The following is a 13582-nucleotide window of genomic DNA, read 5'->3' as shown; positions in this document are numbered from 1 at the left end:
TGCTGAGAGATCGCGGACCTGAATGCAGTGCTGGTGATGCGAAGCGGTTGTAGATCTACCTGTGGAGCCGTGTGGTCCATTCTCATGTACTTCCTTGCTCGCTCCAGCCCGCTTCCTGCGCTTCACCTTGGACACTTCTGCTCAATCTGGTGTGTACAAATGAGAAGCTGATAGCCTTAGTGTGTGAGGAGTGATACAATGCAATACGTGCCTACCGCTCTCTCCCTTTTCCCCCAATCCCACACCCATCATGCCTCTTACTCTCTATTCTATTCATGTCATACCTTGCTCACGCCATCGGCCTTATCTACCTTCTCCTTCTTCACCTCCTTCTCCTGCGCCTCGACCACCTCATGAAAGACGATCTTGCTCTTTTCCACCACTCCCCTTTCGCTCTCCTTTTCCTCTCGCAACTCCATCTCCCTAAGTGAAGGGGTGAAGAGAGAGGGCGGAGGGTAGAGGGAGAGAGGGAGAAGGATGCGACGCAGAGAGAGGGATGGAGTTGCGTTCTTGCCCTGATGTGGTTCTGACGAGCTCGGGCTCGAAGAAGACGAGTTGAAGAGGGTGACGAGGTCGAGCCAGCCTTGCAGGTCGCGCTTCATCTCTCCATGGTCCGCTCCACTGGCCCGTAGTCCGCGCTCACTCAACACTTCGGCAGCAGTTACGGCCGAAGTAGTTGGCAGCGGGAGGTCGGCAGCTGGTGTGAAGCTGACGGAATCGGCCTCGTATGGAGATGTTGCTGGAGCCTTTGTGGTCGTGGCGTTGGCCAGGAGAGCATCGTCTTGAACCATATAGAGGAGATGTGACTCTAAATTGGAGCGCAAGATTACGGCAGGACGGGCGAGAGTAGGTAGACCAAATACTCTGCAGGATGGAGAGGGAATTGTACGATCGGTCAGCTAACGAACACAGCCAGCTGTGAGAGACAGCCCAATATCACTATCGGAGACTCACTTGCTCAGACCCGTCAAGCTTTCCTTGCCAAGGCTCCTCCATCTCCTCAAAGCTTCCTCTTGCCTTGACTCCCCACCGGCAAGTCTCATGCTGATTCTCTCTTTGAGATCTTCCAGGCTGCCCTTCAGCGGCAGACCAGCAACGTCCATGAGCTCTTGCACTTCTCGGGAGTTTCTCAGAGCCTCAACAGCGTTAGCTCTTTTCACCTCCTCTGTTTGGCGAATCTTGGCAGTCTGTGAGGGCAAGATGCAGGTCGAAGGGAGCAAGAACGGCTGCGTGATGGGAAAGTCGGAGCAAGAATGTCTTTAGTATGCCGCTAGGGGATGAACAAGACGAACTACCAGTGTTCTGAGGTCTGCCTACTCACTGCATAGATGACGACCAATGGCAACACTTCTTCCAAGATGAGCAGGATGGCCAAGAATAAGGGTAGCTTTTTGAGGTCTTTGCTATGCGTCCGCATTAACCTTGCCTCTGCCCAGGTCTGTTGCCTGCCTCCTTCCACCTGACAAGCTTCCCGAATCGCAATCACGCGCTTGCGATCCCTCCAGATCTGTTTCACTCCATTGAGGTAGAATTGAAAGAGGAACTTGAGCTGTGTGTAGATGCCTTTGACACGGGACATGATCGTCTTTTTCTCTACGGCAGGCTCAGCCGGCTGTGACTGAGATGAAGGTAGATTACCATCGTCTGAGCGAGCAACGCTTGTAGACTGATTCACGGCGGGGCGATGCTGCGTAGCAAGCAGGGAGCTTGCCTCTTTAGGGCTGGAGTCCAAGCTGCGTTTGGAATATGGCGATGATGAAGTAGCGGTCTTGCCCTGTCTTGATTCTGACGGCGTAGGGCTGTCTAAAGTGTCTCTGGTCGCATACAGACTTTTCTGACGTTTCGAGGGTGAAGTGGTGTGGGTGATGGAAATCGAAGGGGGAGGGACATCTCGACCCTCTTTGCCGCCCTTCGAAGTTGAGCTTTCAAGATCCGAAGAGGTAGCGTAGAAGCGCTGATGTCTTCCCTGAGGAGGAGGAGGGAGGACCGCAACTTCGCCTACACGCCGTGCGGGTGCAGCGAGGAGCCTGGCGGAGGAGGGTGTGTCCCTGAACGATGAGAAGGCGGCATATGATGACGATGATGACGATGCCTGCCTGCGAAGGGCCGAGGACGATGAGGAGGCTACTTGCCGAAGCATGGCAGTAGTGACGAACGGTGGACAGGGGTGCTATGTAGGCAAGCACTGAGATGCGCTTTGCAAATTATCGAGGACTTCTTGTAGGCTTGAAGGAGGGGAACAGATGAGTGGTTGCGCCAGGCGTAGCACTGGTGTGGCAGGGGGTTCTGCACAGTGGCAATTAAGCAGTTCGTACTATGAGCGTATGCTGATGCTTCTATGGAGTGTGTGGGACGTGATATTCGAGGCTAAGCTGATGTTCGTCGTCTGACGATGGCTTCTTCCGCGGAATTGGCGACGCTCAGCCCAAAACCTCGGATCGGATCGCGCACTGAGCAAAAGTGCAGCCACAGCCGAACCCAATTCAAGGTCCCTTTCCGTTGGTACGGCACGCACCTGCGAACGAGATTCAAGCAGACCTTCTCATCCTCGTCCAGGCTCACCATCGACTACGGCGCCATGTCTGCCTCGTCTTCCAATACAGTCAAGACCAAGGCAAAGCCGCTATCAATCATTCCTGGCAGATCTTCCTCTTCGGCAGTAGAGGTCGACGATGATGACGTCCTCATGGCAGACGACGATGCCGCCGCGCCTTCCAATCAGAATGTAGACTCGGCACAAGGCGACAGCAGCACCGCCGGCCCCTCGGAGCAGGACACTTCCACTGTACAAGATGACGACGAGCAAGACGCCAAACCAGAATTCGACGACCCAAACTTGCTTGCGTCGTATCCCATCTACCTCTCCCACTCCATCCCTTCCACCTCGTCTCTGCAGCTCTTTCAATATCCCACCTACCCGAATAAGGCTCCCCTACCCCTGCCAAATTACTCGAGGGAGCGCGGTCTCACCCACGCCATCCGTTGGAGACCCAATGCTGGCTGGGTGCAAGTCGAGCTCCCCCTCGACTTGCGAGCAGCTCTCTACCACAAGGAGAAGGGCGAGGAGATGGCAAAGGGCGCCGAAAAGATGGGAGGGCAGATTGGTAGCGGCAACCCCGCCGATGATGATGCAGGGGAAGAGGAAGCTCTTCCATGGGCGCGTAGAAGGGGCAGCAAGAAGAGCAGTCGAGCCAATGACAGTGATGAGGAGATGGCGGGGATTGGCGGGGCAAGGGGCCCGTCGCGGAAGTTGGAAAAGATGAGGTTGGAGAGCGAGGTGATGCCGCACATGACCAAGTATTGCGTTGGAGTGATGAGAGATCGTGAGTATGGTGTATTGAATTTGTAAAACTTGTCCACTCGCTGACATATCCGCGAGTAACATCGTACCTTTTCCGCGCAGAGGCCCTCCATCTGACCCAGCTAGATCGCATCCTGCAGCTGCGTCCCTCTATGCACCACCTAGATGGTCTCGATGCACTGGAAGCCGAGGACAAGCGCAATGCCGCCAAGGCCTTCGCAGGCGAGCAAACAGGCAACGAGTCTGAAGGTGGAGAAGGGGCTCCTCACCCAGCAGCAGCGGCCAAGAAGGAGAAGAAGACGGCGTACAATGTTGGCGTCAAGTTCAATGGCACGCCGGGCGGACCTGGCGCTGGTGGTGGAGGTGGATTTGGTGGGAGGGGCCAGGGCGACGGGCCTGGGTACGATGCGAGAGATGCACTCATGGCGAGCCGGCGCAGAGCCGAGGGGGAGAATTGGGTAGAGCTAGAATGGAGGGACCTCCATGGCCACGTGAGTAGTGGATCGAAGAGCAACAAAGAGGCATTTGCGGCAAGCTCGTACTGACAAGTTTTCGGCGCTTCGCCCACCCAAATCTTGTAGCACAAGGAAGACGTGCAAGCGACCATCTCCTCGCAGCTCTTTGCAGGAAGCAAAGCGAAGCTCAAGTGCAGAACCAAGCCCAGGGACTATCTCCCTGCGAGTCTTGGCTCGGACCCTCCCATGACGGCCGGAGCGATGAAGTGAAGTCAACTTTGTACATCTCCTTCGACGACGATGGAGAGGCATAAACGAAGGAACGTCAGTGACGGTCGCTGTGTAGGTGACGGCACGAAACACTCTATCTCGATACATCTGTTCATATGCAAAGTCTATCGCTTCCGATGTGTGCATGCGCTGCGCTCTATAGACAATCTTACTCCCCTTTCACCCCGCCGTACTCCACACTCCTTGCTCTTTGTACGTTTCAAACAGCCAACTCTGCAAATCGATTTCTCCACCACATCATCTCCCCTCCCCCTCCCCCTCCTCCTCCTCCGGCGTCTCCCCCTCCAGTCTCATAGGGACCCTGATCCCGCACAATCGCTCCGCTCTCCATCTCAACGAGATGCAACAACTCCTGTGTGAGGAGGATGGAGATCCCTTCTGCTTGAGCGACTTGCAGTGTCGTGAGTGGACGCCCAAAGTCGGTACTGGAGGAGGTCATCTGTGCAAAGTCAGAAGGTGCGTCCTGCTCTTGCTCGCGCACCTGATCAGATTCCAGTGCGCTCAACCTTCTCAATACCCTCTCCCTCACTCTCCCCTCGCTAAACTCCTCGAGATGCACAACCCTCAATCCACTCCTCGGTAAAGTGGTGTAGAAGATCCTGGGTTGTGTGAGGTCGGCTACGAGGTAGGGGAGAGTGGAGAGGAGAGTGGTTGGTGGGACGAGGGCAATTCCTCGTAGGCGATTCCAGGTACACCAGATCTCGTCGAGGGTGAGGATGCCGGGTCGGGGTCGATCGGAGGTGGGCGAGGACGAACTGGAAGACTGAAGAACATACGAGCTAGACGTCGCTGCTGCTGCTGGGCGTGGACGCTCGCCCTTCTCGAGGACGCGACCTTTCCCCAGGAGCCCGACGGTGGACGTAGAAGAGCCTACTGCTCCACGATTGCCACTCCCAACATTCCTTCCTCCCAAAAGTACATATCCAAGCTCTCTTGCGAGCTCGCGGTGGTACTCCTCTTCATCCCTTGCCATCTCCTTTGTCACTGCCGTCGTGGGCAATCCCAACTTGACAAGACTAGATCGGATGAGCGTGGCTGCCTCTTCTTCTCCACCTTCTCCATCCTCGCTAGCCTCGCCCGTTGCATGCTCTGCCTCACGCTTGGACAGCTTAGCATTGAGAGACTCAGCTAGATCGACCATATCCTTTGCTTTTGCCATTAGACCTCGAAGGTCCTGCAGGGCAGTCGACATGTCCGAGGACTCGAGGGCGGACTTGTGCGAGTAGGCATTCAGTAGTCCATCGATACCTACGACTGCATTGCCTGAGCCAGAGGGAGTAGAGGTGCGCCGACCGTCAATGTCCACTACAGCTGCTGTGCGAAGCGAAGAGGCTCGACCCGCCCCAGCAGAGGAAGGTCGCGATGGGTCACGAGCTGCATCTATTGAGCTCGTCGGGGCAGTCCGCTTCCACGCTGCGCGACGCATCGCCCTATCGAGCGCTTCATAGAAAGCCTTATCGCCTCCCTTGCGGAAGGAGAGCTTGACAGTCACCTCCCCCACGGGTCCTTTCGGGGCCGCGGGCGTAGCAGGTCTTGAGATGGCCGGTGTGGTGGGGAGGGAGTTGGCCTCTGAGGGCGGTACTGGAGCACTCCGGATCGGAGCGGGGAGCTGCGCTGTACTCAGAGAAGTGCCGCAGACTTCGCAACTCGGCATTGAGGGGTGGTTAAGGAAGGTGCAGGCGGGACAAGCGATTTCTGGCCCCGAGGTAGGGATGGGTGGTGATGGTGGAGGTGGTGTGGATTGTAGTGATGCGGCAGATGTCCTAAGCGATGGCGGGCCTAGCCGCTGTGCTGACGAGATAGGAGGGGGCGCCTTTGACGCAGATGTCGATGCTGACGGGTCTCTCCGTACGCCACAGAGCTGGCATGACTCTGTGCCACCTTCTACGCCTTGATTGCTGAAGCCGCATACCGAGCATACCCACCTCACCTGCACCTGCACCGGCGCGGTGCTAACATAGCCATTCGCCGCTGAGCTTTCTGCTGCTGCTGAAGCGGTATTGCCTGCACTCATTCCCATTGTGGCCATACCATTGGTCATTGCCATTTCGTCCTGCAGCCGGGCCACTTCTGCCCTCCTCTCTGCATCGCCCTCGCGATCTCCAATGTCCAGCCCAATAATGACCTTTGGCGAGCTCTTGAGAAAGCCAGCATAGTACTCTGTAAGCTTGACATCGTCCAATCTGAGATACCCGCTTTTGGTGCGTGGAGAAGTGGAGTCTATGTAGATGATTCGGTGCGAGGTGAGGTAGATGGTCCCGTCTTGGTGGTGGGGTAGCTTGATGGAGTTGGAGTAGAGGCCGATGGAGGGGGAGAGGGAGAGGACTTCTTCGGTTGGGAGGAGGTGGGAGCCGAGAGAAGAAGGGAGGATGGAGAGGGGGATCAGAGGCGAGGGAGGCACAGAGGCACCCATGGTATGGATATCTGTACCTCCTGGATGATGCTGCCGCTGCTGCTGGGGAGTTGGGGATCAGTGGTACGATACCCAGATTCCGTGGCGGCGTTGCGGGGCCCACAGACACGGAAAGAGGGGCAGCGGGCGCAGCGCAGGGCGAGTGCAGGTGGCCCAAGCTCGCATCCTGCCGACGTGGAGCAGAGCAACACCGAAGACCACTCCTTCCTGGTACCATCATCATCACCAGCACCATCATACCGCCTGACAGTCACAGTCTACCACACCCAGCCATGCGCTTTGTACCTCTGATCCTCGCCGCAGCCGCATCTGCCGTCGCACTCGTCGACGCCAAGACGCCCCCTTCGTCTCTGCAGATTGGCATCAAGCACCGCCCCACAGAATGCCCTGTCAAGTCGGCTCATGGCGACAAGTTGAGCATGTAAGTAAGAGGGTGGTGGGATACGAAGAGACCTACATAATCTCGTGCGGGTATACCGTCTTCCAACGCTGACATGCTCTGATCTCTGTCCTCACCCGCTCATACAGGCACTACACTGGCAAGCTCTGGGAAGGCGAGAAGTTCGACTCCAGTCTGGACAGGGGTACACCCTTCGTGAGTCAGCTTTAGGCAGTAGGCGCAGGCCGCAGGATGTCCGAACAGTCACTGACGCTCTTTTCCCCTGCTTTCTCCACTACAACCCTCGCAGGAATTCACACGTGAGCATGCTCCTCATAACGACACGCTTCTAGGGTGTCATATTGACCTCATTTCCTTTTCCCACATCTGTCTTCCCGCATCACAGTTGGTGTCGGACAGGTGATAGCCGGCTGGGACAAGGGTCTCCAGGAGATGTGCGAAGGAGAGAAGCGGAAGTTGCAGATTCCGCCTCAGGACGGATACGGAGACCGTGGAGCAGGCAGCTCCATCCCAGGAGGGGCTACTCTGGTGTTTGACGGTGAGCAGACTGGACTGACGTCAGAGCCGCTGAAGCATGACGTTGCAACTGACTCTCTATATCCTCGAACATCGCCTTCGGCATCTGGAAATCTTCTTACCTTCCAGTGGAGCTTCTCCAGATTTCCGGGCCGCGAGCCGCTGCCGCCCGTGCTGCGTCCGCCGCTGCCGGCAAGGAAGAGCTCTGAGCAGCCATGGACCTCTCGATGACCCAACTGTACTGCCTCATGGCCTTCTCTTCACTCGTGTCCGTGATCCATCAATCAAAAGCCAAGATGGCAAAGGCCGTACCTTCTCTTCTACAAAAAGGGGACTGTGACCTGAATGAAGCGCGGAGGCACTTATCTGCCGCCCTACTGTGCCGTATAGCCGGTCGGGGCCGGGTCCGGAGAAAGGAAGTAAAGAGGTTTGGATGGCGACAAGGAGGCTCTTGAAATCCGTGACGGTCCTGAGCTGGTCTCTTCTTGGCTGATATACTTCATCACCCTCCTGATCTCAGTACTTTCCCGTCATTGTTACGTCTCACCTTCACAATCTCCTCCTCCTTCTCATCACCAGTATCTCTTCCTTCTTACGATTCAGCACAGTCACTACTGCTTCACATCAGCAATGCTCGGCAATGGTAAGTCTCGCACATTACTACGACTCTAACCCCACGTTGAAAGCTCAGTACCTCACATTGACACGACTCCCGTGTCCCGACTGATCGATCAGGCTTTCAAGCAAGACTATGCGATGTACAGACTGGCAAAGCCCTACCAGAGCATCCCTCTCCCCCAGACGCTCCATGTGCCGATCTACGCTTCCTTGCCCCCTTAGTGGCATCAGCTGCACAGAAGAGGGTCAGAAGAGGTAAAGTTCTCGTTAGAAGCGGTGATGGCGAGAAAGAAGAACTCGTCTTGTTCTTCAAGAGGCGACCTCGCACCAAAGGCAACGATACAGCAACACTGACAGTACCCCACAGTGGCAGAGGCGAGGAGAGGGCCAATGCCAACGAGGAGGGAGATATGTGGATGCAGCTCAACTTCAACAATCGACCCGTCAAGCTTACAGCCCTCACCTCTTCTTCTCGATTGACCACTTGGAGTACCTCGAAGCCGAGCAAGGGCGATGCGGCTGATCAGGCCTCCATTGGTGAGGGCCGCAAGCTCTTCAAGATGTGGCAGGGTAAAGATACCCGGATCGAGCCTGTGCAGTGCCTGTCGAATACAGGGAGGGTAGAGCTGGACACACTGCGTCCGTCTGGTGAGTAGGGGCATGTTGGCGTCGCTAGTTGAGGACTTCCGCGTCTGTGACTCACCATTAACATGCCGTATCTTGCACATCGCTGTAGTAACCTACTGCACAATCACAATCTGGAATGTAAGGACGAATCAGTACATTGGCAAGAGGGGCCTCAATCTGAGGTACATCCTGCCCTCGGCCGTCTTGTGAGTCATACGCACTGCGGTAGGACAGGCGCTCAGCTGACATACTTTACCATATCTTCGGTCGCCATTCACGACAGCCACTTCGACCTCGACCGACCTCAAGACAATGTCCTCTCTCCCGTCATGTCCACCATTTCAGATGTCGCAGGCTCCCTCACCAATGCCTCACATCAGACCCAGACCCGATCGAAGTTCCTCTCCGGTCCCATCGCCAAAGTCAAGAAGTTCTTCAGCGACAGTGAGGCCATGGAAGACGAGCAGCTCGAAAAGGAGGGTAGACCTATCTCAACCATCGGTCGACCAGGGAAGCTCTTTCGGAACAGCCGAGACGATGCTTCGAATGCTCTGCGACGACGAGCTGCTTCCACATCCAATGCTGTGATTATCGAGACGAGCACCGCAACGACAATCGAGACGACGACTCCGGCACCGTCAGCTTTGACGTCCCTAGTTCCTGCTGCGCTTCTAGCTCGACGGAGGTCTTCTGCAAGCCCCTCTACAGGCTCGGAGCAAGAGAATAGCCGATCTTCTTCAGAGGCATCCGGACACCATGCCCATCACAAGCTCCCAGGATCACCAAGCAAAGGCGTTGCAGTGCCTGTCCCGGTTGCTGACCCACGCTCGTCATTAGAAACAAGCACTAGCGTCCGTCCGATTCAGACGGTGCTTATCGACGATGCTTATGTGGGAGGGGAAGACGATGTACTGATCTCTCCACAGAGACGCTTAAGCAAGATCGAAGAGGCCAGCGACGAGCGCTCTAGCTCAGCCATTGACGCTCTATCGATCACATCGTCCAGAACGGGTGGGAGGCAGGATACTGCAAGAGCTACACAATTGGCACGTGTGAGACCAGTACCTAGCGCAATCTCTCTTGGGCTCAGCCCTGAGCGTTGTGCATCTCCTCAGAGCATTTCGCGCGATACAGCAGCCGATCGGCCCTTATCGATTGCCAGCCGGGCTTCACAGACAAGACGAATTCCGTCAGCTCCTATGACATCTCCTCCTGCGTCCCTTGCGTCGGTAGGGAGGACCTTCTCCAGCTCTTCTATACCCACACGGGGCTCTCTGAGAAGTAACAGCAACGATAGCTCGCCCAGCGGTGCACAGCGACGTGGCTCAATCCAGCGTGAGGGCAAGCGCAAGGCACCCCTCGCTGTATCTCCCCCAATTCCTTCACGCCCTCCTAGACCGGAAGGCAACTTGCTCAAACTAGATGCTGAGGAACCCAGGGAGCTGCTGAGCATGCCCGCCAAACGGCTACCGCGCCCTTCGGTCTTTGCTGCCAGTAAACAATCCTCTCGCGCGATTACTTTCTTAGACGAAGACGGCAACAGTGCCCTTGCCAGCCGCTCGAGATCGACCCCTCGTCCCACTACAGGCTCTACTGTCTCTTCGTATCGCTCTGGAACAGACCGCAGTGGTGAGCGGGACTCAGTGTCTACGCGAGGTGGGAGACGAAGTGTCTTCCGCAATGAAGACGTCGTCGAGCGCTGTACCTCGGTCGACTCTACAAACACATTTGGTATTCCACCCTCGCCACGCAGTGTCCAGGGGGTTGGCTATGCGACTACTCCTACCCGGGCATACTTTGCGCTTGAGGGAAGGGCGGGGTACAGAGGAGCTTCGGGGAAAGCCCGAGAGTCTGAGTATAGAGGGACTGGCGACGCAAGTATTGTCTCTTCTAGACCTTCCACTGCCTCAACAGGTGAGCATGGCTTGGAGTCCGGCAGTATCACTCCTCTGAATCTATCTGGGGAGGCAGACGGCCAGACAGAGAACGTCAGCAAGGAAGGCGCGCTCCAAGCTCGCACCCCAACGGCCGGCTCCACCCCAGTCGCAAGCACGGACGAGTTCATCGGGAGCGGTGCCGACGGCCTCTACTGGCCTAACGTGAGCACGCCTCACGCTACCGCCTCCCACACACAGTATGAGTTGCAGAGCAAGAGCAGTCGCCGTGCTCCCGTCTCTCTCCAAGTCTTCGGCCCAGACGAGGGGTGCAGCTCCTCTTCGATCACTCCGACGCTAGCTGCTTTGCGCTCCCGGTCCGGCACGCAGATTCGCGGTCGTCATCTACAAGAGGCAGCTGCAGGCCGATCAGCTTCGAAGTCTGTTACGAATGAGGAGCTAGACAGGACTCAGAGCGTTCTCCGCAGACTTGAGTCTTTGAAGAACCTTCGGGTGAGTGTGCGTCGTCAGGGGGAGAGAGTGGTTGACTTATTGCGCCTGCTCACGCTGATGATCTCCCTAGTCTTCCACTTCCTCTTCCTCTTCCTCTGACTCCTCACCTTCTTCATCTTCCCTCTCCTCCTCCTCCGCCCACTAGGCACTGCATTCAGAGCTCGACGAGCACCGCAATTCCCTCGAGGCACAGGTGCGGCAGGCACTCTTGGATGAGCTCGAGGTGGAGCGCGCCAGTTGGATGGAGAAGATTCAGAGGCGTCTCTCGGAGGTTGAAGATCTGCAGGCCCTGGTGGATTCGAGGGTGAGGAAGTGAGAGGAGGGACGAGACGGCAGATACAGCCGAGAGGGGTGTTGCTCGTTATCATGCATCACTGCCCCGCACCGAGTTGATTCTCACGTGTCACTGCTTTGCTTTGTTTAGACTTCTATAATATTGCAAGCAGAAGAGTCCGTTCATCTATCGCGAAAATGCTTTTTACCGCTTCCCATCGTCTGCTTCTGCGCCATTGTACATGCTCTGCTTCCCAGCTCTGTGGGACTTCAGTCTCTCTTGGTCTGACTCTTGGAATCGTGAGCGGGCGGGCGGCCGTACCCGTTGGAGGACCCGTGTCCATTCGCATAGCCATTGCCATGCCCGTTCGCAGGCCCGTAGCCATTGATGCTTATGCTGCGAGAGGGTAGACCACCAGGTGCGGCTGAGCGATTGCTGGGACCACTGCCGCCGTAGAGGGTGGTGGAGCTCATGCCCTTCCAGATGGGACCAGGACCGGACGCAGCTGGCGGGGCAGCACGCCCATTGACAGATTGATCCACACCGCCGCTCATCGGCAAGAGACCCGCTCGACGTCGACTGCCCTTGTCCATGCCAAAGTCCATTGCTGCGTCCTCTTCCCTCGACGCAACACTTTGTGCATCCCCGAGCATCGCTCCCTTAGCCCCCTTCCCACCGTCTCCACCCTCACTCCCTGTCCGTACTTTGGAGTCATTGTAAAGGTAGAGACCGATGAAGGTCAGCACGATTCCCGCCCACTGCAAGCGCGTGACCGTTTGGCCGAACCAGAGGATTGCAAAGCAGATCACGAATACGCGCTTGAAGAGGGAGGCAATCGAGTAGGTCACTGGTGACGTCAGGCCGAGCACTGAGAAGGCCAGGAGATTTTGCGAAAAGTGCACGATTCCATTTGAGAAGAGGAGCGAGGCGATGCGGCTTGCGTGCGAGGAGGTGTCCATTGGGTTTAGAGGTGGGAAGGAAGAGGAAGGAGGGATTGAGGGATCGGTGTGCTCCCACCCGCCGGCGAGAGTGGCGGCGGTCCCGCTCAGACCTTGCATTGCGAGTCGAGCAGACCGAGCTGCCATCATCCTTGGCATATCCGAAAGGAGCACTACAGGCACCATGACTAAGCAGCTCACTCCACTGCTCCAGAAGAGGATATTGAGCTTGTCCAGCTTCACCACCACTTGGTTGCCTTGCGACACCCTTCGCTCGGAAGAGGAGGAGCCTCCTGCTAGAGCGTGGCCCAGCAGCTTCTTCGACCAGAGATTCTGAGCGACAAAAACGATTGTGCTTCCGACGGACAAGGCGAGACCGGGAACGACGTTGGGTCCTTCGATTGAGGAGAGACCGGAGCAGGCAAAGATGACTCCGAGTGTCAGGGGGAGGAGGGAGAGATATGTCCGGAGAGGGTAAGAAAGGCGTAGGAGGAAGACGTAGGTGAGGACGGTGAAGAGGGGTGATAGAGCCTGTCATCGTGGGCGGAACGGGATACGCTAATCAGATTAGCCCTCAAACGATCCGCTATGTCCCACAGGCAGCCACTCACTTTAACTGTATGTACGGTGCTGACAGGCACCATCTGAATGGCAGCAGAGGTCATGGCATGCCCCGTGACATTGAACACACTCAAGCCTACCATCTCCCTCAGCTTAGCTGCATTCACCATCACCAGCGTCCCCATCAAGCCCCTCGGCCTTCCCGTGACAGCATCCTTTGGAGGTGATAATCTTAGCCTCGCGTAGAGAAAGGCTGCTATTGTCGGTGAGGAGAGGAGATACGAGAAGGAAAAGACGAAGAAGAATTGAAGCGCCGTAAGGGATACGGGGTATGGGAACAGCGGGGGAGTCTTGACCTTCGAGACGCCCGGAGTGGAAGAAGAGGAAGAGGAAGAGCCTGCCGCACTCCCACCGTTCGCTGCGACATTCGGGTCTAGCGAGCCATTCTGGAGTCCGGAGGCAAGAAGGGGGACAATTTTCTTGACCTTATTGGGGGAGAGAAGTGCCTTGGAAGTCGATGCAGAGAGAAAGGAAGTGGAATACCAGAGGAGACAGAGGGCGATGAAGAGGAGCGTCTTCCGTGAAGGCAACGCAAGCGCCATCCGCACCGGCATGCTGCGAGAGCAGCGCGGTGAAGCCGGGGTGATGTGGAAGAAGGAATGCAGAGGTTCTCCACTGGCAGTCAGATGAGACTGTTATGAGCTGTGAGGATGAGTATTGTCGCTTGAGTCTATGCCATGGCGGGAAACGTTTGCTTGTTGTTGCGGAAGGAGAAGAGCAACATCGGGACAACAGTCCGCA

At 56.6% G+C, this 13582-nt stretch overlaps 7 protein-coding genes across 7 annotated transcripts; 4 read left to right on the top strand and 3 right to left on the bottom strand.

Annotated features, from left to right (window-relative positions):
* Positions 1–3: 3 nt before the first annotated feature.
* On the bottom strand, positions 4–2378 carry BCV69DRAFT_282991 (hypothetical protein). Its single transcript, XM_025492550.1, has 3 exons — positions 1322–2378; positions 955–1226; positions 4–864 (listed from the first exon to the last, which is right to left on the bottom strand). The coding sequence occupies exons 1-3, from the start codon at positions 2138–2140 to the stop codon at positions 279–281; spliced, it is 1677 nt and encodes a 558-aa protein (XP_025347930.1). The 5' UTR covers positions 2141–2378; the 3' UTR covers positions 4–278.
* A 308-nt stretch (positions 2379–2686) lies between these two features.
* On the top strand, positions 2687–4026 carry BCV69DRAFT_287525 (hypothetical protein; the record flags this gene model as incomplete). The annotated part of the gene is made up of 3 exons (XM_025493572.1): positions 2687–3323; positions 3404–3792; positions 3883–4026. The coding sequence occupies 3 exons, from the start codon at positions 2687–2689 to the stop codon at positions 4024–4026; spliced, it is 1170 nt and encodes a 389-aa protein (XP_025347929.1).
* A 325-nt stretch (positions 4027–4351) lies between these two features.
* On the bottom strand, positions 4352–6433 carry BCV69DRAFT_232331 (hypothetical protein; the record flags this gene model as incomplete). Its single annotated transcript, XM_025489836.1, has 5 exons — positions 4352–4472; positions 4554–4802; positions 4908–5301; positions 5386–6100; positions 6173–6433. Coding segments are annotated over 5 exons (1740 nt in total), but the record flags the coding sequence as incomplete, so codon positions are not given.
* Positions 6434–6732: 299 nt separating this feature from the next.
* BCV69DRAFT_234549 (hypothetical protein) lies at positions 6733–7552 on the top strand (the record flags this gene model as incomplete). The annotated part of the gene is made up of 5 exons (XM_025489886.1): positions 6733–6881; positions 6989–7055; positions 7150–7159; positions 7246–7398; positions 7506–7552. Coding segments are annotated over 5 exons (426 nt in total), but the record flags the coding sequence as incomplete, so codon positions are not given.
* Positions 7339–7919, top strand: BCV69DRAFT_199006 (hypothetical protein). Its single transcript, XM_025489660.1, has 2 exons — positions 7339–7398; positions 7506–7919. Exon 2 carries the CDS (start codon positions 7592–7594, stop codon positions 7829–7831), a length of 240 nt encoding a protein of 79 aa, XP_025347926.1. The 5' UTR covers positions 7339–7398; positions 7506–7591; the 3' UTR covers positions 7832–7919.
* BCV69DRAFT_199001 (hypothetical protein) lies at positions 7920–11352 on the top strand. Its single transcript, XM_025489659.1, has 5 exons — positions 7920–8019; positions 8112–8642; positions 8731–8827; positions 8905–11008; positions 11079–11352. The coding sequence occupies exons 1-5, from the start codon at positions 8007–8009 to the stop codon at positions 11151–11153; spliced, it is 2820 nt and encodes a 939-aa protein (XP_025347925.1). The 5' UTR covers positions 7920–8006; the 3' UTR covers positions 11154–11352.
* A 70-nt stretch (positions 11353–11422) lies between these two features.
* Positions 11423–13544, bottom strand: BCV69DRAFT_282986 (TPT-domain-containing protein). Its single transcript, XM_025492549.1, has 2 exons — positions 12832–13544; positions 11423–12751 (listed from the first exon to the last, which is right to left on the bottom strand). The coding sequence occupies exons 1-2, from the start codon at positions 13393–13395 to the stop codon at positions 11552–11554; spliced, it is 1764 nt and encodes a 587-aa protein (XP_025347924.1). The 5' UTR covers positions 13396–13544; the 3' UTR covers positions 11423–11551.
* Between the last annotated feature and the right edge of the window lie 38 nt (positions 13545–13582).

The sequence above is a fragment of the Pseudomicrostroma glucosiphilum genome, assembly GCF_003144135.1.
Source record: "Pseudomicrostroma glucosiphilum strain MCA 4718 unplaced genomic scaffold BCV69scaffold_7, whole genome shotgun sequence".
Classification (NCBI taxonomy): domain Eukaryota; kingdom Fungi; phylum Basidiomycota; class Exobasidiomycetes; order Microstromatales; family Microstromataceae; genus Microstroma; species Microstroma glucosiphilum.
Note: the sequence above shows the minus strand (reverse complement) of the source record. Positions and strands in the feature narration are given on the sequence as shown.

What these genes read in the sequence shown, in the direction of transcription:
- BCV69DRAFT_199006 (XM_025489660.1), top strand. Translation starts at nt 7,592, where the DNA reads ATGGACCTCTCGATGACCCAACTGTACTGCCTCATGGCCTTCTCTTCA.
- BCV69DRAFT_199001 (XM_025489659.1), top strand. An exon ending in GGACACACTGCGTCCGTCTG is followed by an intron (nt 8,643 to 8,730) that starts GTGAGTAGGGGC and finishes ACATCGCTGTAG; the next exon opens with TAACCTACTGCACAATCACA. An exon ending in ATCCTGCCCTCGGCCGTCTT is followed by an intron (nt 8,828 to 8,904) that starts GTGAGTCATACG and finishes CATTCACGACAG; the next exon opens with CCACTTCGACCTCGACCGAC.
- BCV69DRAFT_282991 (XM_025492550.1), bottom strand. Translation starts at nt 2,140, where the DNA reads ATGCTTCGGCAAGTAGCCTCCTCATCGTCCTCGGCCCTTCGCAGGCAG. An exon ending in CATTGGTCGTCATCTATGCA is followed by an intron (nt 1,227 to 1,321) that starts GTGAGTAGGCAG and finishes CCCATCACGCAG; the next exon opens with CCGTTCTTGCTCCCTTCGAC. An exon ending in AGCTTGACGGGTCTGAGCAA is followed by an intron (nt 865 to 954) that starts GTGAGTCTCCGA and finishes TCCATCCTGCAG; the next exon opens with AGTATTTGGTCTACCTACTC.
- BCV69DRAFT_282986 (XM_025492549.1), bottom strand. Translation starts at nt 13,395, where the DNA reads ATGCCGGTGCGGATGGCGCTTGCGTTGCCTTCACGGAAGACGCTCCTC. An exon ending in GCACCGTACATACAGTTAAA is followed by an intron (nt 12,752 to 12,831) that starts GTGAGTGGCTGC and finishes CCACGATGACAG; the next exon opens with GCTCTATCACCCCTCTTCAC.